At 40.2% G+C, this 23,894-nt stretch overlaps 2 protein-coding genes across 3 annotated transcripts; both read left to right on the plus strand.

The window, feature by feature from the left end:
• The first annotated feature begins 921 nt into the window (after positions 1-921).
• On the plus strand, positions 922-13,473 carry slc16a5 (solute carrier family 16 member 5). Its single transcript, XM_022743517.1, has 5 exons — positions 922-1,129; positions 5,305-5,777; positions 8,178-8,321; positions 9,404-10,228; positions 12,057-13,473. Exons 2-5 carry the CDS (start codon positions 5,411-5,413, stop codon positions 12,326-12,328), a joined length of 1,608 nt encoding a protein of 535 aa, XP_022599238.1. The 5' UTR covers positions 922-1,129; positions 5,305-5,410; the 3' UTR covers positions 12,329-13,473.
• A 2,174-nt stretch (positions 13,474-15,647) lies between these two features.
• LOC111220041 (antigen peptide transporter 2-like) lies at positions 15,648-23,889 on the plus strand. Of its 2 annotated transcripts, XM_022742982.1 has the most exons (13): positions 15,648-15,843; positions 16,687-17,229; positions 17,339-17,453; positions 17,574-17,704; positions 18,455-18,660; positions 19,379-19,576; positions 20,256-20,384; positions 20,492-20,683; positions 20,774-20,947; positions 21,553-21,712; positions 22,476-22,612; positions 23,028-23,255; positions 23,415-23,889. In XM_022742982.1, the coding sequence occupies exons 2-12, from the start codon at positions 16,725-16,727 to the stop codon at positions 23,220-23,222; spliced, it is 2,142 nt and encodes a 713-aa protein (XP_022598703.1). In that variant the 5' UTR covers positions 15,648-15,843; positions 16,687-16,724; the 3' UTR covers positions 23,223-23,255; positions 23,415-23,889. The 2 variants fall into 2 exon arrangements, with proteins under 2 accessions (XP_022598703.1, XP_022598702.1); XM_022742981.1 differs by having other exon boundaries at positions 23,028-23,889.
• The last annotated feature ends 5 nt before the right edge of the window (positions 23,890-23,894 follow it).

The following is a 23,894-nucleotide window of genomic DNA, read 5'->3' on the forward strand; positions in this document are numbered from 1 at the left end:
TTGCTGCTGTGTGAAAAGCAGCATGCCGACACCCCTAACAGCCAACAGAGATGTCACAGTGTCCTGGAGTACTACACCTGTACGCCACTGCAGCAAGGTGAGAAGTTGAACCACTGGAGGACAGCAAAAACAAGATTCCCGGGTTGTGTTTAAAGTTACTCTTCAAGAAAAATGAGCAACACCACAGTGGGAAAATATTCTGTCCTGTTTCCAGAAACTTACACAAGTAAAGTGTACAAAAACATATTAAGTTTTAAAATTGAAAATACACATTATACAAAAATTGCCCTTTTCAGCCAGAGAGTTTCTATTATTATAGATAGGTGTCATATATTATAGCATTATTATTATTATTGATATGTTAGTGGCATTTTAATGTTGTAGCTGGCTCAGATGGAGCTAATTCTAACTATTTATGTAGTATCACCGCAAGGCATTGTATTTTATAAGATGATATATCTATTTTATTTTATATTGTATATATAGCCTATTTTAGATGTAAAATCGGAATCAGTAAAGTAACAGAAGCTGACAGAAAAAGGAGTAATAAAGTAAAGAATATTAAAATAATATTTCCGAGAAATGATATGGTACAAGCATCAAGAATAATAATAATAATATTACTCTTTATTGTGGAAATGTACCTGTGGCTTCACAGGCTGGTTAAAACACATCACTGTGACTCACAAACAATAAATACAACAATAAAATTAGTATTATTATTATTATAGTATGATTGTCACATAGTATTATTAAATAAAATGGAATAAGTGAGGTATCTCAAATTTCTATGTAAGTAAAGAACTATAATTGAGTGCACAGACCCTTTCAAATACCACAGAGCAGAACACTGACAGTACATTGTGTCCACCATTGAGGCTCATTATGCAGAGTGTCACCACCTCTCGCCCGCCCTGTGTATGTCGTAGCAGGGCTGGGGCCTGCACAGTCCGCATCCCACCCTGTTCGACACTTTAGTCTCCTCCCACCAGGAGAAAGAGGACGCTGGGGCTCCGTGACGAGCGGACCCCCGAACAGCTGCTGCTGCTACTCCGGCAGTCCTCGACCAGGAGCGACCCCGCCTGTGGAACCGAGGGCTGGAAGATTACAGCGAAACATAAAAATAAAGGTGAGCAATATATAGGCTATATATGTTATTTTAAATGTACAAATTCACGGAAGAGGCTTATATGACCGCTTCAAATCGCTTCCCCATTGCTCTCAAAGTCCTGAGCCAGTGATGTGGAGGATAAAACCAGCCAGGGTTGACATTACACTAATGGCAACAAAAGATTTCCATGGTGATTTTACCTTTTTAAGAAGCCACACTTGTAGTGTAGCGACTGACCAATGACGTCCAGCTGATCTAACAGGGCTGGGGTGATGTGGTCTCGTGTCTCGGTGCGATTTTCAGCCGTAAACAAGCAGAAATAATAAGGAGCTGCCACGTGGGTGAAGGTCGGGAAAAAACAACAAGGCGACGTTAATGCAGCTGGGAATGTTGTCAGTCAGTGTCTAAAGCTGATAGCCTTATCATGTGCTGCTACATGCCGCTATACAATTTCCGTTACGTATAACAAATTACTCAGCACTCTCATCCCTCCATGGGCTGTCCCACAGGAGAGATCAGCTGCTCAGCATCACTTTTCTTTTATCAGGGGAGACACACAGAGAATCCATTCTCCTCCTGATGCCTGTAGAAAACAATTAACGTGTGTAAAAGAGTGTAAGCAGTCAGTGGAGAGTGCACAAGGTGAAACGGAAAACAGGATGTGGCTCAGAGTGCTGACATATGTGAGAGCTTTCCCCCTCAGTGATCTCTACATGCATAACAATAAGAGGGAAATAAGGGAAGTAGTAGGGGGTTTGCAATGTGTGGCCAAAAGTATGTAGACACTCCTGTTCTGACCACAACTGGTTGTAGTTAGACCTGTTTTTCATGCTTTCAGTTGTAGACCCAGTTTGTGTCTCTCATGTATGACTATTACATTTATTTAGCATCTAATTTTCTGAAAAATAAACACTCAGGGGTTTGTTCCAGGTATTTCCAGAATCCTCAAAGACTCTTCTGACCATATGAGTGTGATGCTCAAAACGAGACTTTTCGTAAAGGAAAAGTTCAACATTTTGGGAAAAATGTTTATTTGTCTTCTAGTCAAGAGTTAGATGAGATGATTGGACCTGGAAACCAGGATGCAGCGAACCCTGTTCTGTCCAAAGGTGAATAAAATCCACATGGTAGTACCTCTAAAGCTCACTGATTTCCAAATTCTTTGAGTTGTTCAAACACTGAAATGTAAACAGGACAAATCATTATTTTATGTGGGGTTACTATGTGTCGGTACTGGACAGTTTCTTGGTCTGAACCTGTTGCCCAGAAAACAGTGGAGATCCCAGTAACTTACCTGTTCCAGCCAAGAAATAGTCTGACACATAATCTCCTGTGTATAATTTGTCATACACTGTTATATGTTTGGCTTCAGTATGAGGGATTTAATGTGTTCATTACTGAGGTTTATTCTTGGTGGATTTAGTTTCCTTTGGACAGAGCCAGGCTTGCAGTTTTGTCCTGTTTCCAGTCTTTGTGCTAAGCTAAGCTAAGATAAGCTAATCAGCTGCTGGTCATACTGAATGTGAGTGGTGTTTATCTTCTTATCTGACTCTCGGTATGAATTTGAATAAGTGAATTTCCCAAAATGTTGAACTTCTCCATCAAGTGGTGATTATACTGCTTAAACGAAAAAAATATTTTTAGTATGAAAATATGAAATACTGGGAATGAACATCAATATATACCAATATAACTGCTAATAAAATGTTGGTTCTTGTATAAATTGAGTGAGGAGATGATTTTCAGCTGCTGTATTTGTTTGGATTAGGAGACAGTGGATTGGATTTGGAAATATCTTTTCATCTACATGGTCAGAAGAGTCTTAAAAGGTTTTGGAACAGATCACTGTTTTTCTTCTTTCCGAAAATTGTCTGCTCAGCTCTGTGACTCAGATGTAATGGTCTGAGCCAGACCTTATCATCCAGCATCAGTGTTGGACTCTTGTGGTTGAACCTGAGCAAACCCCAGGTGTGGAAGATTACAGTGGCTTACAACTCCTTTGGCTCCATTGTCACACAAATTACAGAATACATCACACAGTAGGTTTATATATTATATATATATGTATATATATATATATATTATAATATTATATAATCGTTGACTTTAATCATTCTAAAATTAAATGTTCTGTTATTATCAAATAATTCTGTAAATTAGTAACTAGTTGTAATCAAAACAGAATCTGCAGTGGTCATTTTCACCACATTAAACAAGTAAAGGAGGAGTAAGGAGGTCTGATTTATGCAGAGAAAACTCATTTATGTAATTTACAGTATTATTGTCAATATATATAATGTAATTTATAATGTAAATCCTACATTCATTCAAGGCAAAATCAAAAGGTTATTGTGATTGAACTTTTTTCAGTTCTGCAGTGACCACAAAATATGTTTTTATTCAAATCAACAAATTGTAGGTAATTTAAATCCTCTAAATGACAGCGATACTGTCATGAAAACAACACTAAACCACTATTTACAGGCCTCTCTATACACTGCAGCATTTCGACATGAACTGACAGAGCAGAAACTGTATTTCTTTTTTTTCTTTTTTTTTCTCAGTTATGTAGCAGTGCTGCTCACAAGTTTGCAAACACATTACACTGATTCAGAGTTACCGTATTTGCATTTCATCTGCATAAAGCTTTGCAAACTGAGAGTCTGCAACTGATGTGAAAAGTGAACCGAAGTCGAGCCATAAAGCTTTCACATATGAGTGTGATGTTTAGGTATCTGCAAACAGTACGTTTGACCACAGAGAATAATGCAGAGTGCTGTGACAGTAGTTTCATTCTCTGGAACAAAATCTCTCTGTAATTGGTGCATCGCTATATGGTTTTAAGTGTCTTTGGGGTAAAATTCTACTTGTTCATTTGCACAGAGGGCCATTCATCCGAAGGGTTTTCACAAGTGCACGTTTAGTCTCATGCTTCCCAGTTTCCCTTTGCGATCCACACATGCATATTTGTTCTCAAACCCTTCAGAACTCACGGTCTGTCCTGCAGACATTTAGTGCTGACTTTTTGGTCATTTCCTGATTTTAAATGCTGATAAAAATGTAGTGATGTTCTTTTAGCTCCAGAGCAACTACAGGAAGTGTGGAAGTCACGCTGCAGCCCCCTCGGGTTTATATTCTGCACTGGAGACAAGCAATCTCAGTGTAGTTCTTGACTCTGACTTGAGTTTCTCTAAATATTTTAGTGATATAACAAAGTCAGCCGTCTGCCAGCTCAGGAGCATTCTCAAGCTTAGGAATTTCTTTCATTTTAAGATGCACAACCCCTTTTTATTTTATTATTTGTTTTGAGCCAGCCAGATAACTGTAACTCTGATTGCACCGGAAATTGACTGATCTCCTCCAACTTGTACAAAAAACATATTTTTGTACATTTCCACCTGGTTCCTCTGCACTCGACTTGTTTCCTCAGTTCCGTACACTCGTAGCCTGAGGTTTGCTGACCAGCTGTCGACAAAAGTGAGACATTTGTTGTCAGGGCTGCAAAAACTCCCCTAAAGCTGCTCTAAATAAAATGTTTATATTAGCAATGAGTCAAATGACTGTGTGTAGAGAAATATCACCCAACTCCGCTGTTCCACTCAGCTCCACCACAGGACATTTTAATGTCTTTTAGATCATGTTTTGGTTTTCTGGCCCGCAGCTTTACCGTTCCGCTTCAGTGTTACCTGTCATCAGTGTCATTTCCTGTTTTCAACCTACAGCATACACCCCACCATATGCTACCTGACTAGCACCACAAACAGACAGACAAAGTTAGCATTTAGAAGCTAAAGAAGTAACAGTCTTGACATAAACCTGCAGGTCAAAGTTTGTTTTTAATTTACGTTACAGGTTCAAATTTTGACCTGATGGTGGCGCCAGATGGAAAGTGAAAGATCATCAAAGTTATTACAACTTATCCCAAGAAGAACATGATTTTTGTGCAAAATTTCATGGTAGTTTAATAGTTGTTGAAAACTGCAGATGTCAAGTCAGAGTCAGAGTATTGTTAAAGTTATTAAGGTTCATCCTCTGGGATCCATGAATGTCTGTACAGAATTCAATCCAGTAATTGTTGAGATATTTCAGTCCGGGGTCAAAGTGGCAGAATGAAAATGCCCGCCATAAAAACCACTCACCACGTCGGCTGCTCTACACAATCGGATGAATTGTTTGCTTTTTTCTCGTTAAAGGTTTCCTGAAAGGTCGCAGCAGCAGTAACAGTGACATGGGCAGCAAAAGTAATTACACACCCTGCAGAGCTAACACACGAGCCTTGCCTGGACTGCCGAGTAGAAAATGACTCAGAGAAATGGGATCAGAGGGAGGCGTGATCACTTCCTCCACTCGGAGGCCAGCGGGGTTCACGAGGAAGTCAACGGTATGGAGCGAGAGACAGTTCAAGAGGCCCTCGACTGTGAATCCGAGGAGGGGGGGCGGGGAGGAGAACGCGGAGACTCCGTGGCTGTAAAGGGGGTAGTCACAGCTCCGGATGGTGGTTGGGGCTGGGTGGTGCTGGTTGCCACCATCCTGGTCCTGGCTTTGACCCTGGCCTTCCCCTCCTGTGTGGGAATCTTTTACACTGACTTGCAGAATGAGTTCCACGCCTCCAACAGTGAAACCTCCTGGGTGCCCTCCATCATGACGTCAGTGCTTCATGCAGGAGGTAAAGTCGGCAGATATTTACACAATGAATGTTTACACGATTTATGCTGTGCATTGATATGGTTCTCATTATATGTTTGGAGTCAAAATAATTCCACACTATTATTTTAAGCTGTTGCAGTTTTATCATTATTACTCCAGATGTTATTATTATTATTACAAATTGCCCTTCGATGCCCCCTCACCTCCGGGTAGTTTTAGTTTCTACCTGTTGTTGTTGTTGTATGGGGAAAACGTGAAACCAGAGAGTGGGACTTTGGATGTGTTTTAATCTTTCTTGCTGTGTTGGTGTTGATTTAAAAAATCTTATTCCCTGGGAAACTGTGGCCTGCACGGTACCCACAGCCCAGAGTGACCTCAGTGTGTTACAGTATTCAAGTAAGTGTTCAGACTTGCAAAAGTAATTCTAATCCAAGCCACAATATGTAATTTCTCAAAGATGAAATAGCATATTTATTCTACAGCATTTGTATAAATAGCATAAGCTGAACTTCTAAGCAATAAAAAGCATCTTTATTTGATTAAATACTCTCAGTGGTTTTGCTGCTACATCCTCACTTGGTCTGGTATGACCAGTAGCTAATGGTGGCTTTAAGTGTTCCCACTAAGAGAGACTAACTGACAATGAGACACAGGATGTTTGATATGGAAATCCACCTTATCAGCACTGTCACAGCCAGCCTAGACAGAGACAGGGAACTACTGTCTGATAGTAAATAAATAAGAGAATACAGACTAAATGAAGCAGAATAGATCCTCACAAAAACTACAGTTTTAGAAAAGTTATTTTTATGTATTTATATATTTAAAGATGTACGTCTCCATTAAGAGCCAGTAGCCTCAGGGCTGAAGTGATGAAGTGTAAGAGAAGTGTGGAGGGACACATTGTTCTGGGCTTTTCATGGGATTTGTTGACAATAATAAAAATGTAGACCAAAATCAGACTTATCCTTTAAGCTGCTGCATTCTGGACAATATAGAGGGACTTGTTTTTAGTTTTCACGAGTATAGAGTTAAAACATTGTGGAGGGAGGGTGTGTGTGATAATTGCATACAGTTCTCAGGGCTTTTGGAGACATGAATGCTTTGATCTTAGAAATTTTCCTGAGCTGGAAGAAATGTGACAAGAATCTCAGGTTTATCTTTATTAAGCTGCAGAAAGTTTGAACCACTCATCAGCCCATGACCTGAGGGCAGGGATGTGCACGGCCGCCTCCTGCACACCTTCCTTCAGACATGACGGCACATTTATTTGGCACCAGGAGCAGGAGAGACCAGGACCGTCCGCTGTTACTTAATATCCGACGGAGCGAAAGCACTGAATGACAGCACGTTACGCTAGACTCTTATTTAATTCCTATTTGCTCACATGCTGTTTGTAAAGAGTTCAACTGGATATTCATGTTTTCATCCATTCAGTTTATTACACAAATGACAGCTGAAAATTAAAGTGTGCTATTCAGATTATTATCCTGGTTTTTTGAGGGTTTTTTTTAATCCGCTTTAGCCCTGGTTGCACCACAAAAACTCGTTTTTATGGACTGATTTGACATGACAAGCATCTCCTCGAGATCTTAACATTGGCTCCGTCACTGTGTTTCATACTTTCACACTTCATTAATCTGATTTTATTTTTATGTGTGTAAGAGATAAAGATTGAAATGATGAATTAATTGCAGTGATTTTAGAGGACCAAACAAGACGTGCATTTCTTCTTCTCTTGCTCTGCACGTTTCAGCTGCTGCAGCCTTAAAAATTATCTGGCCGTATTCAATTCAGACTTGTACTGTGTTGAAAGTGATACAGGTTGCTCGCTCATAAATAAAAAGGACTGACATGTTAAAGTGTCTTCAGAAGCTTCAAGCAGTCTGACGCTTGTGTCAGGCTCGTTTAGGTCTAGTTAACATCCACATCAGGACCTCGCAGCCCTGTTGCCTGACAACAAAGGCACCAGAATGTGTTCAATTTACCACTCCTCTTTAGTGACCTTTAACCAATATACCGCACTTTATTTAGCACTGAGGCAATGTGAAACTTCTTTCTGAGGCACAGGTTGATTTATGAGGCTAAATGACTTGGTGGAGATGGGAGGTTTTCATCTGCACTAATAATTTCCCTCCTGAAACACAAGTATATTTTCATGCTGACGTAACAAAATGTCATTTAAGTGTCAGGTATATGGGTCAACAAACTACTACACTTCAGATATAAGTGAGCAAGAGAGCAGCCATATTTTCAGTCATGCTTTCAGTAGTTAGAACGGTCATTCAACCGGTGCAGATTAACACAAGTTATGTGAATTGTGCTGCAGGATTAAGAAAATGGCCACCCCTTCTGCTATGTAAGCCTTTCACCCATTTCCCCTCTGCATTAAACTAAGAGCATTACATTTCATCCACAGGTCCCTTTTGTAGCGTGTTGGTGGAGAGACTTGGCTGCCGAGCCACAGTCATGTTGGGCGGAGTCCTGAGTGGGCTGGGAATGGCTGCCAGCTCGTTTACCCAGTCCATCAGCCAGCTTTACATCACAGCCGGGGTTATTACAGGTCAGCAAACATTTGAACAGATTTATTATCCCAGCTGACTCTTGATGTCACAACTGTGCACTACCTGCCCAGCACCAAACAACAAAGTCAAGAGACCAGCTGGTGAAGCATTTAGCAGCTTAAGAGCCAGATATTTTTCTCAGGAGATGTTGGAGACCAAAAAGAGAGACTTAAATTCATCAGCTGGACAAGAACATGACTCCACAATTGTTGGTAAACAGGTTAGTAATCATTATGAAGGAGTTGGTGTTTTTCAGATTGTTTAGTGGCGTTGTCTGCCCCCCCAGAAAAAATCAATTAATGCAGCTTTAAACAGGAAAAATAAGATCCACCTCAAACTTAAAGGTCCCATACAGTCTAAAGGTAGATATCCATGTGTTGTTTGATTATAGATCAGGTCTAGGTTCTGTATTAATACTGTGAAAGTATCAAAGCCTCAGTTCAGAGAGAAATGCACACAGCCTGTATTCACAAACTGAGCCTTAAAACCAGCCTTCAGGACTTCTGTAACTTTGTGATGTCACAACAAAGCTGTGAAAAAACTACACTGAGATGGTTTTTGGTTCTTAAAACCACAAATATATTTTCTTATGGATCAACACTTCAAATAAAACACAGGAGAAGAGTAAAATATCGACCTTTAAAGAATGATTCCAGTTTATTGAAACTTTGGGATAATTTTCATACTTTTGGTTATTATTTATTATGAAGTTATACTCGCTAAAGTAAGTTCTGAGATTTGGGATCATGGCATCATCACTACAACTAGATCCAACAGGGCAACAAACACGAGCCAGACAGGTTGTAAACGACGGTTTATCTGGATTATCTAAACCACTTTATTTGGAGGTAAAACTGAAAGTGAACACATCTGAAATGTTGGCAATAATCCCTCATTAGGACTTTGTGTGCACACAACTACAGTTAATACAAAAGGAATCAAAAGTTGTTGAAAGTGTTGTTCAGAAAAGATTAGTCTTGACCAAACACAACTTTTCAACAGTTGATCTTATTTAGAATCACTTAACTCTCTCTCTCTCCGCTTCCTATGATGATGAAAGTGTCTTCTTGCATCATTACAGGACTTGGTTTTTGCTTCAGCTTCCAACCAGCTGTGACAATCCTGGGACACTACTTTGTGCGCCGTCGTGCGTTCGCCAACGCCATGTCCTCCACAGGCACAGCGCTGGGTCTGTGCACTCTGCCTTTCCTGGGTAACTACCTCCACACAGAGCTGGGCTGGAGAGGAAGCTTCCTCGTTCTGGGGGCCGTCCTGCTGAACTGCTGCGTTTGCGGAGCGGTGATGAGGCCCCTGCAGCCACCGAGGCATCGAGGCCAGCCCCTGATGAACCACGGACCCCCTCCTCCAGAGGAGGAAAAGGGGAGGCTGAGGACAATATGCAGCTGCCTGCTGGCTTCCCTGAGCAAACACATGGCCTTTGACCAGTTCTGCAACAACTCGCGTTACTGTGCGTTTGCCATCGGCATCACCTGGATGATGCTTGGGTTTGTGGTGCCCTTGGTGTATCTGGTTCCCTATGCCACCGCAAACAACATGGAGCAGGGCCGGGCCGCGCTGCTGCTTTCCATCCTGGGCATCGTCAACATTATCGTGCGGCCTCCGTTTGGCATCATGGTCAACATGCCCTGGTTCAAAGGGCGACACATTTACGTGTTTGCCTCAGCTTTGCTGGTCAATGGACTCAGTAACAGCATCTGCTGCATCGGGCCCAGCTTCCCTGTGCTGCTGACGTACGTGATGGTCTACGGGCTCTCCATGAGCGTGGTGGGCTCCCTGATGTTCACTGTCCTCATGGATACAGTGGAGATGAGCCGCTTTCCCTCGGCCCTTGGCCTGCTCGCCATCATGGAGAGCATCACGCTGCTCATCGGGCCTCCACTGGCAGGTAACGCAAACACAAGGGGGGGTAAGGGATTGAGAGGAAAGATATGATGCAGCATGGTTTTATAGGCTTCAGGCAGATTGAATTTTGAGGAGCTCTGGAGGTAGAAATGATCTCATTGGTTCTGTTTTGTGCTAAAAGGAAATGATGCAATATGTGCACAGAAGGACATCAATCAAACTACAACAATGTTATGATACTGCTTATTAAACTAGACACAGATAAAACAGACTGAGTTGATTTTTCCTCTCATCACTCACACTAGAAGCTGATCTCAGTATGAACAGGAGGAGTGATTACAGCAGGGAAAACCTGTTTCAGTGCGAGCACCTGACTTGAAGAAATGTGAACCTGTCCTTTAAACTCAGGATTTGAAACTCGAGCCATTCATCCCCCACTGCATTAACAAATCAAAAACATGAGGGGAGACCATATTTGAACTGGTGGCTTGTGATGGGATTCACAAGGAGGCATGGCCTAGTTTTTAGTGCATTTCACTGCATTATTTACTATGAAGCATATTACAGTCAGCTACCTGATCCTCCAAATTTCCAACTAGTCACACTACCTTTCCTTTTCACCTGTTATCATAAAAATAAAGCATTTCCCTGGTATCAACAGCATGCGGGATAGTTTAAAATGATTTCTGCCTCCAGAGCAGCTCTGCTTCTGATAAATCTTTACATTTAAAATCCTATCCATGTGTGGCAGCAGTGTGGGACCATTAGGAGTGATCAGTTTCATGCTGCACATCCATGTTTTTTTTTATTTATCTCTACCACAGATCATAAATCTGAAATGCCAAACAGACATTGAAACAGATTCACAACAGAGAACCAAGTCCTTGTGTGTTACTCTGTGCTGCGGTGCACACGTCTCTGCCTCAGTGTTATGTGATGCAGAAATACAGGAATAGAAGGTTCGGCCCCTCCTGCTCCAGGCTGTGGCTGTAAATAATGACATGTTCTCAGTCAGTTTTTGTTCAGTACATGGAAGACAAAATAAAATAAAGTCTGTGCTTCATTCAGGAGCAGTGCACTTTAGTGGCAGCAGAGCAGGGAAAGGGCAGAGGCTCTCACTCTGTCTCAAATGAAAGGTATTCTCCTCCTGGTTAAATGTGACTGCTGACTTGGCCAAGCAGTGTTGTAACCACAGAAACAAGTCACAACAGAATTACTTGACTTGCATTGCTCCTGAAGGTCACATATGACTGAACAGGTTGTCCATATAGTTTGCACATGAATTTACATGGAAGTTATGTGAAAGGAAGTATGTAAGTTGTTGCAGTGTTGGAGGAGAGACAAAGTTCTGACAGTTGTTTGAGTTAGTTGAGTTGAGTAGTTTTACATGTTGTGTTGAGTTTAAACGTAGCTGACAGAACTGTTCCATTTAGACCCAATTAAATCCTCATCCATTCTTATTTATTTTTGGAAACTTTATCCTTCATATAGGTCAGTGGTTCAGACAGTTGACTTGTGACTCTTTAAAATGAAAGAATGCGTCAGTTGCACGTCTCTATCAGCTGTGACTTCAAACTAAACTAAACAATTTTTTTCTCTTTACTTTATTTGAATGATTTTCACAGGTGAAATTATGTAATAATTAACACAAAAATGAAAAATCAGAGGCAGATGATTGGTACGTTGGAAATACACAGATTTAAACAGACTAAATATTTGCCATAATTAACATCATCCTACCCGAGAACACTTCTCATGATTTTATAGTTGCACAGCTGTTCCTTTTTTTTGTAATTATAAGGAAAAATTAGATTCATAGAAATAAATAAAATATGAAATGTAGACTTTATTGTTGATTGTTGTTGTTGCAGGAATCCTGGTGGACAGCACAGGCCAGTACTTCCACGTCTTCTTCGCCTGCAGTGCCGTCGTTGCCTCGTCCGCCGTGTTCCTCATGGTGTCGTTTTACTGGCTGGATAAGGAGGAGAGGAAGGCGTCCAAACAGGGTCAGCCGGCCACGCCGCCCGACCCGGCGAGACCTGCTGCTGACGTAGCTCCTGGCTGCCAGTACAGCAGCGTGCCCACAGAGGGAGACAAAAACAAGGCCTCGGCCAACGGGGACGAGTATATCACCAGCCCCTGAAACCTGCTTACACTGTGTGTTACCTTTAGCACACATCACTCACTGCGTCAGACAGGTTCGCAAATAATTCCTAATGTTTGCAACAGCTTGCTTGGCGTGCCAGATGTTGCAAAGTTTGCTTTTGTGTGGCTGAGAGGCAGCACACCTGAACGGGTCTGAATTGTCACAGTGGGATGAACTCCTGCCATCTGGCATGCCATAAAAGTCAAAACAAATACTATGAATAATTTACACTGTCTTGACCAAGGCTGGATGCATGATCCTACATACCAAAATGAAAAGATGTGCACTTACAACTTACAATGTGATTGTACTGTTTATTGTAAAATGCTGCTGATACACAATTTTATCTCATATATGAGGTATCTCACTTTATCAAGCCAAGTTACACACTCTACATGAGCCTTTGTTAAAGAAATCATACAAAAATTATTTCCAGATGTTTGCTGGAGCGTTTGATAAGTTCTTTTCAGAAACAGAGGATGGGCCTGCAGGTTGAAGGCAGAGCCAAGTGGTTGTCATCAAATAACAAGCGAATTGAGCAGTGAAATCAAAAGGGGAAATCGAGGGGATGAGAAAACAGAGGAATTAATTATCAAGGAAAAGGCTGGAGTTATTATTTTATATTTTTCTTATCGTCAAAAAATCCCCAAAACAATGCATTATTTTCTACCCTATTCAGTGCACGAGTTGCACTATACAGCAGGTCCCAGATCCCAGCAGTACCACTATGCTGGATTACCACATAGCCGCAGGCTTGCAGTGTATTAAATTAATTTGTGGTCATTTGATTAAAAGATTTATTTAGCAATCTTCACCTTGTAAGGGTGATATGAACTGATATACTAAAAGTCTTAATATTACTTAGGTTTAGGTCATAATAATGACCACCTTAAAACCCTCATCATTTCTGTTGACACTGTGTGTGCTCCAAAACACGATTGCTTATGCCAGTCGAGCAGGGTTTCCACTCCATTTCAGTTCAGCGGACAGATAGTAAACACATAATCTCACGTGGTTGAATCCAAATAGAAAAGGTTCCGGTAATTTCTCAAAACAGTTGGGCACTGTGGTTTTTAAAAAATGTTACTCAAACAGGAGTAAATAGTGCATTTGTTGGGGACTATTTCCAGCAGCGGATTAATCCACGTTTGGGGGCTCTCGTGAGTATTTGGGGCAGTAGGACAGTGTGTGTGGGATTGAATCAAAATAAACTACAGTGTGTGTGTTTATGGTGACGAAGGAACATGTCACCCGGTGCAACAGTGTGATTCACTGATGTGTTTTTATTAGTTTTTGGAAACAGTGGTGCTCTGTGGTTCAGAGGAAGAAGATATATCAGCATTTAGAGACGATACTTTTTAATAGGACACATTCATTGTTGGTTTTGGTCTTTTCATGGCATTTGTTGACAATAAGAAATATATAGAATAACACCAGCCTTATGATGTAATTGTCAATAGCTAAAGAACTATTATAGTAGACCTTTAACAGGATATAGAAAATGATAGTGGGCTTGTTTTTAAGGGTCTTTTTTACATCTTACATCTTTAAAGTAGGAAAATTAATTTTCCATGTCATGGCTATAGTGAAGGAATTATACACAGCATACTGAGCTTATTGCACCCATGTTAATGAATTTGGGTTGCTTTAGATCATTGAAGATGCATAGAAAAAAATGGTTGAATCTGTTGGTCGTTCACTGTCACATGTAGAAAATGAATATGTACTGTAATAGCAGTGAATTAATCATGTTTTTTTCTCATTCGCATGCTTTTCATTCCTTAATGGAACAGTGCCTTTTTGGTGTATTTCCAAAAGATAATCTACAACCACGGGAAAATATCAAACCCTTTCAGGAACACATAGGAGAGAAGCAGAGGATTTCACGTTGCATGTCAGCGATTTGACACATTTCATGAGAGGAATATTTCGAAGGCACTTTCGAAGTCAGCAGCTGACATGTACAAACTTGACACGTTTTATGACACTGTTACTGAGTTTACCTTCAGTTCGAATCACAGATTTAATGTGACAGACTTATCTTTTGATAAATCAAACAGCGAGACTATCACACCACCTGTAAAGGTTTTGAAGAAAGCTATTTTATGTCAAATGTGATTGATAATGAAATATACATTTCAGGTATAAGATATATTGCAGTAAACAAGAGTGTAACCAGAGGTTTCTCTACAGTGAGAGGATTTATCAGTCATTTTTAGAGCTTGCCTCGCTTTGGGCCAAATTATACCTTTTATTATAAATTCTTTATTTATATATTATGATCGGGAGGGGGGAATAAATGTTTGAATACCAAAATCTTTCTTTGTTGTGAATTTTTTTGAGTGTGAATCCAAACATTTCTTTTGTGCATACATTCATGGGGTACCAACAGAGCATGTAACAAAAACAACAGTGGAATCCGACCTCTCAAACTACTACAAAACAACTCTCCTCAAACTGTCCAGGGTTTACTAATATAGATTATGCACTGCAGCTCTGGGTGGGATAAAACTGCCACGTGCTTGTTTGAAAATTTTCTATAAAAGCTCCAAAGGTGCAACGCAAAATGACCAAATGTGGAAATCTGTCAATTACTGTAGTTTGGTACCTAAATTGCACATTTGTTTGGGAATATGTGCCACAAAAGCAGAATAAGTGCTGAATTATAAGCCTGAAGACATGTCTTGCATTTTAACTAATCTTTTGAGACCCTGTCTTATAGAGCCTCTAAAACATTTATTATTTCAGCTGTGTACTTAAAGACAACAGGATAGGTACACACATAATACAAGATGTCATTCAGTGTCCACAGCTCAGGTTAGTCCTGCAAAGGTGTCATAGGACCCTAATGCATCACTGACACAAACAACAGTAAAATTCTGCTTACACATTATTGTATGAGTAATAATCTAATGATATCAATATAGTATATAATAGTGCAACAGTCTCAGGTGCCATATTCCTGCATTGAGTTTTTTTATTTTTAATACTTTTAGTACATTTTCCTGATTATACTAAAGTGTTTTCACTTGAGTAACATTTCCAGCGTACGACTTTTGCTTATAATTACGTTTTTTTGCAGCGTGGTGTTAGTACTACAACTAAAGGATCTGAAAACCTCCTCCACCACTGAACATGTCCATAAAAGGCGCATAAGTTTCAGACTAAGTCGTGCCATTATTTTGAAAGACCACTTCTTCAGGAAACCGGAAAACGTAACAATACAATGTAATAAAATACAATACAGATGTAAACTGTCACCATCTTGTGGCTACATTGCGAAACGACGGACGGCTGTTGAGTGTGTAAACATCAGTATCAAGTTTTAAAATTGTCATACATGCAGCAAAACATAAGAAAACTGGCAGAAATGGAGCCAGTGATCAATATGTCGTGTTTTATCACCTTATTCCACCCGATACACGGATACAGATCAATCATGCGCCACCCATCTGAAAATGAAAGTGAAAGTAAACACCCGAGCAGTTAGCTTACCGGGGACAAGACACACGGTAAGTCACCAAAGCTAGCTACAGCACTAAAGGAAAGCTACAAAAACGCTGACTTATGAATTAATTTAACGTTATGTATTCATTGGGGAGAGTCAAAATGACCACAGCAGCTTATAATGTTACTGGTGTTAATGATAGTATCCATGCACGCTGTGGGAAACGTCAGCTGGCAGCTAACAGCATTCACATCTCTAAAACAGACTACTAACGAAACTAATACTAACTGAAAAATGGTTTGTACTTGGTGCTGCATTTACCCAAGCACGTTTGATGAAGCACAGTGTCGAGCTGCTTCTACTTTGCACAGGCATTTCTATTGTATGCTAATGTATTCCTCTACTTCACTGCATTGCTGCTCCACTATATTTATTGTACATCTGTAATTTATTTCATCATTAATATTTGACATACAAAGCATCAGCTTATAAAACGTGATGTATTGTTATAGATTACTTAAACCCAAAGTATATCAAGTTGTTAAAAGTGATATTAAAATGCAGTTTACAGGTTGATGTATCAGTGATAATATAATGAAATAATGTCTGACACTCTGCTGCTCTTATTCTGCTTTCTAATGAATACTTTTACTTTTGTTACCTTTTCCTGTACTCCTACTTATGTAAAAAAAAATTGAATGTAGGATTTAAAACTGTAACAATTAGTCAACTGATTTGACAACTTTTTCTGATAATCGAATACTCGTTTTATTGATTGTTAAAGCAAAAAAGTATCTCTGCTCAGAAAACTTTGTTGAGTCCTACAACTACTTAAAATGATCATTAGGATTGGCAGTCTAATCAGTAGACTGCATAATAATAATAATGTTTGTTGTTCTCGGATCAGATTCAGCCTTTTGCAGTCTGACTGTCCACTAAAGGAAAATGAGAGAAGTGGCAACGTGTGGATTTTTCATTCTTCTTTTTGACGTCGCACTGAGTTTGGCTGGTTGGGCCGGACTGGTGCTGCTGGAGTGCCCCAGTTGTGGTAGACTGGCAGGCGTGTGGGCTTTTGGGGCAGTAAAGTGGGCTATCCTCCACGTTTTCACCTCCATACTGACTGATGGAAAGCCCCAGGCTGTGCTCGGCAGGATGGTGGCGCTCCTCTGCCTCCTTTCGCCTGTGTTTGAAAGTAGACACTTACTTATGGCAAGTCCCGTGGAGGCTTATATGGGACCATCCCTTGACCTCAGCATGCTGCTCTTGGGCCCGATGTCCGCGTCACTGGCCTGCTTGGTTTGGGAAAAGGGACTCTGCGGTGATGGAAAGATAAGAAAAGATACCAACAAACTGAATGCTGGACAGTTGCTTATGAGGATGGTGAAGTACTTCAAACCAGACACCATTCACCTGATTGCAGCTTTTAGTTTCCTCATCTTAGGAGTCATCTGTAAGTGTTACCATAATGACATTCTGCAGTATATGATCACATTGCAGAAACATTATATACAGTATCGCTTCTGTTTTACTTAATCTGTGGCATTCATCTTTCCTAACAGGCGACACATTTATCCCACTTTATCAGGGGAATGTAATCGATATGCTAAGAGGTCAAGTGTTTCAAATCAGCTTCTGTCATGCAGTGGGACAGTTGGCACTTGTCTCTCTTGGAAGGTAATGAATCAAAACTGCTGCTATGTTTTCTATTCCTTTGCCCTTTCCTGTCAACAATGACATACTTGCTAAAAATGCGATTTAAATGCGAACTAATTCTCTGTGTCTTCGTCTTAACAGTGCTCTGTTCTCTGGCATGAGAGGAGGCATATTCATGTGCACCCTGGCCAGACTGAACAAGAGACTGAAGCATCTGCTGTTTCACACCCTCATGCAGCAGGAAGTGAACTTCTTTGATGAGATCAAACCTGGTGAGGAAGACATATAAACATATCTGACATGTGTTAAAATATTTGAAGAATGCTGGGAATTACTGGGTCTAGAAACCTTTTTTTCCCCACATAGATTTCTATTCCTAGACCACCTACACTACATTGCCACAAGGATGTGATTGTTTAACATATTATTTCCCAAACAATGGACTTTAATTTGTTGCCGTGACAGCCTCCACCCACATTCTGGCTGCAGGGATTTGCTCCCATTCAGCCACTATAAGGTCTGGCTCACAGTCGGCTTTTTCAGTTCATCCCGAAGGTGTTGGATGAGGTTGAGTTCAGGACTCTGTGCAAGCCAGTCAAGTTCTCCCACTTCAAACTGGGAAAGCCATGTCTTCATGGACCTGGTTTTGTGCACGGGGTCATTATCATGTTGAAACAAGAAGGGACCAAACAAATTGTTGCCACGAAGTTGACAGAACACTGGTATCTAAAATATTGTTGTATGTTGCAACATTAAGATTCTCCTTCATTGGAACTTAGGGATATAAATCAAAGAATGGAAAAACAGCCCCAAATTAAAAGTAAACTAAAGTACAGTATGGCTATAGTGGTGTCCACATACTTCTGGCGACTAGTTACATCTTGTAAACTCTTTTGAAAGGGTGCCCTCTTAGAAAGTGGGACCAATTTGACAAATTATTTCTGCTTCTTCTCCCTGATCAAACACTGAAACTTTAACTGCTAGTTTATGAACTAGACCTTTTCTCCCTTTTCATCTCTCAGGAGCTCTTTCCTCCCGCCTGCACTCTGACGTGGACAGGATGGGTCGCACGGTAGCACTGAACGCCAACGCGCTGGTTCGCAGCACAGTCAAAACCTGCCTCATGCTCACAGTGATGCTGGGCCTGTCCTGGGAGCTCACTGTGCTCACATGTATAGAGATTCCGCTGTTGGCCATAGTGCAGAACAAATACATCACTTTGTCCAAGGTAGGTGTAAACGACAGAACACCTGAGTAGCCGGCAATAGAGAACGGTGGTTGTACAGTGTCACTGACGGATCACTTTGCTTTTTAGTTCCAGGGTGAATTTGGTGCATGAGTTCTCCCAGTAAAGTCACTGAATGTAGTTCAGCTTAAAGATTTGTAGTCATTCACTCATCACTTAAAACCTGTTGCTGGTTCAAACAGTTACTTTCAGTTACCAGTAGGGGGAGTTCTAATGCAAAAAGTTACTGATACGACAGTGATTCTTCAGAATAGTCAGTGCAGCTTCAGGATTCAGTGCACACATACACTGAACACTCCTAATTCCCAGATTGGAGTGAATGAATAAATGAATTATTTTAGTTGACAATTAAAACACATATAATTTTGAATTTGAATACTGTGCATAAAGACTTTATTCAAAAATGTGTTATGCTTATTGTTAATTCACTTGAATGTATGGCCTTCGCCATGCAGAATGATGCATGTGCAGAGTTTGATACTAGATGGCTGATTTCACATTCATCGGTTGAAGAGGGGAAAGTTGGGTTTAACACATGGAGCGTTATTTGGGGCTTCACAGTGCAGGTAATGCACGAAGGGCATTAGATGCTCAGATCAAGAGGACTTTAACCTGTCATGTCCTCAGCGCAGCATCGTTCTGATGTGAAGAAGAATGCAGTTCCCTCTCACTGAATCGGTCTGTGCTCTCTGTCAAACAGGAGCTGAAAGATCAGATACAGGACTGTCACGCTCAGAACAAAGACCTGGCTTCTCAGACCATCGGTGGGATTCGAGCAGTCCGCAGCTTTAAAGCAGAGGAAGATGAACTGAGGAGGTATAATGAGGCTCTGGAGCAGATGTGCGCTGTCAAGAGACGTTCAGGGATCTACAGTGCAACCTTTGGCTTTATACGGAGGGTAAGATGGCAGTGGTGAAGCAAGATTACACATCAGAGACCTTGTTGAGTTTTCAACTCACTGTGGGCATAAGGGTCTATTTCCACCAGGAAAAGGAAAAAAACACTCACTTATGAGATAGTCAAGTCAATTTATTTTTGCCTTGTGAAATTGTAATATACTAAGTCATTACTGTAAGATTATATGTCTGAACTTTTTTGAAATTTTAAATAGTATGGTAATATTAAACTTATGCAATACTAATTTATCATTTTTGAGAGTCACAATGATAAGTTGAATGTCATTAAGTTAAAATTACTAGATAATCATTTTAAGATATGTAATAGCAAGTCAAAATTATGACTTTTTAGGTTAAACTGATGAGATACTAAGTTAAAACAAACTAACCATTATGAGATATTAAATGCAATCATGAGATATGAAGTCAGGATTTTCACTTTGTATCTAATTACTCTAAAACTAAAATAGTCAAAACATTTTTATCTTTTCCAACATTTCATCAGTTTTTTCTTTTCCTGGCAGGAATGGGCTTCCGTATATATGTGCATATCCAGTAATATTAAAGCACCCTTTAGTTGAGCCTGTTGTTTTTTTTCAGGAGCATATGTAATTTTTGTGATTTAGTCTGTTTTTCAACCACAGTGTGATTTATTTCTCTCTGTGTACTCTCTCTATTTAGCTGGTGACTCTGGGGATAAAGATCCTCATGCTTTTACAAGCCCGCAACCTCATCTCCTCCGGGCGGCTCACTATCGGGAGTCTCGTGTCCTTTTTCTTGTACCAGAAACCCATGTCGAACAATTTAAAGGTTAACTATGTTACAAATATTCACAGTGAAAGACCCCCTCTGTGTATTTGCGTGTTTGAGATGTAAAATACATACGCCCGTCACTGATGATTATTTATTTTTCACAGGAGATTTTATATTGCTACGGAGAAACGGTGTCCACAATGGGAGTCATCTCCAAAGTATTCAGCTATCTGGACAGGACACCACAGTGTAAGAAGGCGGGAGAGTTAGCTCCTGAGAAGCTGCAAGGAAGAATTGTTTTCCAAAATGTCACCTTCGCCTACCCCTCAGCTCCTCCAGATAAAGTAGCACTGAAGGTATCATTGTGTTTGTAACTTTGTTAAACCTTAATCCAGTCTTGGATAAACCACAAATGCATCATTACATCATTAACATGCTCTGTCCAGTCAGTTTCAATGGAGCTGCAGCCGGGGAGGATGACAGCCCTGGTGGGTCCCTCTGGTGGTGGAAAGACTTCCTGTGTGAAGCTCCTGAAGAGGCTGTATGAGCCTCAGGAGGGACAGATCCTGCTGGATGGAGAACCGCTGCACCATTACAAACACAAATACCTCCATCAGAAGGTACAGCTCTGTGATCTGCACCACATACATTTTTTTTTAAAACGTTTTGGCTTTTTGAGTAGATTCTTTTAAATACGTGAAGTTTATTTATGTAGCAACTTGCAGCAACGGACATCACACAGTGCATCACAATAAAAGACAAATCTGATACTGAAAAACAGACATAAATCTGATACTAAATGAAATAGAGATAAAAAATAAAAAAAAATACATGAAATAAATAAAGGTAGGTTGTGCCACTCTGTGCATCATGATCTATAATAGCAGGCTCATAGTGATACCAGTGTTGCACTAATGTCACATTCATGTTTGTGTTGCTTTGGTTAGACGCTCACGACCAAAAATATCTGATACAAAAAGGAAGTTGAGCACAGTGAAGCTCTGTATATCAGTGGATTTGAATGGTGCCAAGTTTTAATAACTTTTGATGTTTTGTGTTTGTGAGACATGACAGTTCATTTTCTGAATTTCAGTTCAGTTTTTTTCCATTTCCTTATCATACAAAGATGTAGAAGTTATATTTGCACCGTATTCACATCATAAATTCAAATGTTGTCGACCAGCACTGCATTAACACTATCATGTGTTTCAACTTTGTGATTCAGTTGGCCGTGGTATCCCAGAATCCCGTGCTGTTTTCTGGTTCACTGAGGTACAACATTGAATACGGCCTGGAGGACTGCAGCATTGAAAGGGTGAAAGAAGCTGCACAGAAGACCAACACAAGCGACTTCATATCTGGACTAGAAAACGGATATGACACAGGTACAGAGCTGTCCATCATCTCAAGCCTCACGTATAGAGGACGTTTAATACCATGCATGTAGGTTATAATAGATGTTCTTATAAGACTAATTAAAACCAGTCAGTTTTAGTTACTACAGATAGTTTTCTTTTGTTATTTTTGATCATATTGGAGAGAAGTTTAGAAAGTTAACTAGCTAATGCCGTTGTTTGATTGTTTTTTTTTAGTTTTTGTCTATTTAGTGTCTCTAACATGTGGTTGTTTTTTTTTTTATTTCACTGTACGTGTCATGCAGGAGTTTGCTTATCACTGTGGACACAGGCTTTGCATTTTGTGCCTGAGACATTTTCATAATTGAAATCAAGCCCACATCAACAAACATACATGTAGGTCAAGTAAAAAATAAACAGCTGCTAAAACCTGTACTTTGTGTCCTTGGAGATATTGTAAGTGATACTGTGACAGACATATGACTGGAAAGTAGTTAAATATTAACTATATTGACATGGTCAGGGCAGATGTGATGTGAAGGGAGGAAAGTCTATGTTAATAGTATGAGGTATACAGTAGCTGATGGCCGGTGATCAAAGGCCACAACACAGAGAAACTGCCCTGGTGATGGGATGTTTCAATAATGATTGACTGATGGAGATTTAACAAAACAAACAATGGCTAGGAAGAGCAGGTGATGAATTCAGTTCAAACCACAGACACATGTTTTTTAATATACTGTATGTATAACTTAAATGTCTGTGTTTCCTGTGTTTAATCCCGTCTTTGCAGATGTTGGAGAATGTGGCGGCAAACTCTCAGATGGACAGAAGCAGAGCATCGCCATCGCCAGAGCTCTGGTCCGAGATCCGCAGGTCATCATACTGGACGAGGCCACCAGCAAACTGGATGTTGAAGCACAGCATGCTGTAAGTAAAACATGGCTTTGCCAGTGATGACATCTTTTTTAACAGGAGAACACCCCCATAACAAAAAAAATTATACCTATTAACAAGTTTAAACTTGTTTGACTTGTCAAAGTAAGAAAAGCAAAATTTACAGCTTTCAAAATCTCAAATATGAAGTTTTTATGATTTTCTCTGTTTAATATTGTTTATTATTATTCACCCTGGAACTTTGAATTGTGGATTATTATTTTTTTATTTTTTTATTTTACAATTTCTGACATTTCATAGACTAAACAATCAAGAAAACAGTCACCAGATTGATTGAAAATAATTGTCAGATGCAGCCCTAGAGAAGGAGGAGAGTCTGACAGAGATTGCAGATTAACAGCAGGTGTACGTAGCTGCAGAGTAACTTGGTCCTGCTCCTGGTCCTCAGGTCCTGCAGGAGATTCTGTCTTGTGGTCGAACAGTCCTGGTGGTGGCTCATCAGCTGAAGACTGTGGAGAAGGCCGATCACATCATCTTCGTAGAGAAGGGAGCAGTCGTGGAGGAGGGGACACACCAAGAGCTCATGGCCAAGCGAGGACGATACCATCGTTTGAAAGAGGAGCTGTTCTCCCAACACAGCTGAGAGAAGCTCAGTCCCGTCTTGGCCGACTGAAATGTGTGACTATGCCTCCTGTAACCTTACAAGATGAGACTGTTTCTCATCTTGTAAGGTATGAGGACATTTTTTTAGTGCAAAGCATCTACAGTAAATGAAAGAGTAGTGTGGTCTGCATGTTTTCATGTGAGTAAATTGTTTTTACTTCTGTCTTAACAGCACCGGAGAACAGTGAAACTGACAATGACATCTGGCTGATCGTCCAGAAATGAAACTCCAGGGTTTACTAATGTAACTCTAGTGAACTGTTGAATGTCAATTGGTCAATATTATTTTTAAGGCAATTTTGTGCTTTGATGCATTTTTAAACCTCACTCATTCAAAGTGTTTTTGTTTTTGCCACAAAAAAAACCTATTAATAATCACTAAAGGTGTATTCACTCAATTACTGTACGTACGTATCAGTCTTTGTAGGATACTGTAATCGTGTATTGTACTTTTTACTCCACTACATGTATTTTACAGCTGTAAACTTTATAAATTCAGACTTTAGATTCTGTCAATTTAGGTGGTTGCCGACTTCTGAGCTGAGCAGCCACAGAACTAAATCATCGTCTGACTGCAGCTGATGACGATTTAAACTCTTAGAGAAGACTCTGTAACCCTTTCAGCTTTATAAAAATCAACAATTCTCGATCT

This window comes from Seriola dumerili, unplaced genomic scaffold, assembly GCF_002260705.1.
Source record: "Seriola dumerili isolate Sdu_G_001 unplaced genomic scaffold, Sdu_1.0 BDQW01000068.1, whole genome shotgun sequence".
Classification (NCBI taxonomy): Eukaryota; Metazoa; Chordata; class Actinopteri; order Carangiformes; family Carangidae; genus Seriola; species Seriola dumerili.

Bases quoted from the DNA above. Each gene is read 5' to 3' on its own strand.
- slc16a5 (XM_022743517.1), top strand. From the start codon at position 5,411: ATGACTCAGAGAAATGGGATCAGAGGGAGGCGTGATCACTTCCTCCAC. The intron at 5,778-8,177 runs GTAAAGTCGGCA...TTTCATCCACAG, and splicing joins GTCAGTGCTTCATGCAGGAG to GTCCCTTTTGTAGCGTGTTG. The intron at 10,229-12,056 runs GTAACGCAAACA...TTGTTGTTGCAG, and splicing joins CATCGGGCCTCCACTGGCAG to GAATCCTGGTGGACAGCACA.
- LOC111220041 (XM_022742981.1), top strand. From the start codon at position 16,725: ATGAGAGAAGTGGCAACGTGTGGATTTTTCATTCTTCTTTTTGACGTC. The intron at 18,661-19,378 runs GTAGGTGTAAAC...TCTGTCAAACAG, and splicing joins AATACATCACTTTGTCCAAG to GAGCTGAAAGATCAGATACA. The intron at 20,948-21,552 runs GTACAGCTCTGT...TTTGTGATTCAG, and splicing joins ACAAATACCTCCATCAGAAG to TTGGCCGTGGTATCCCAGAA.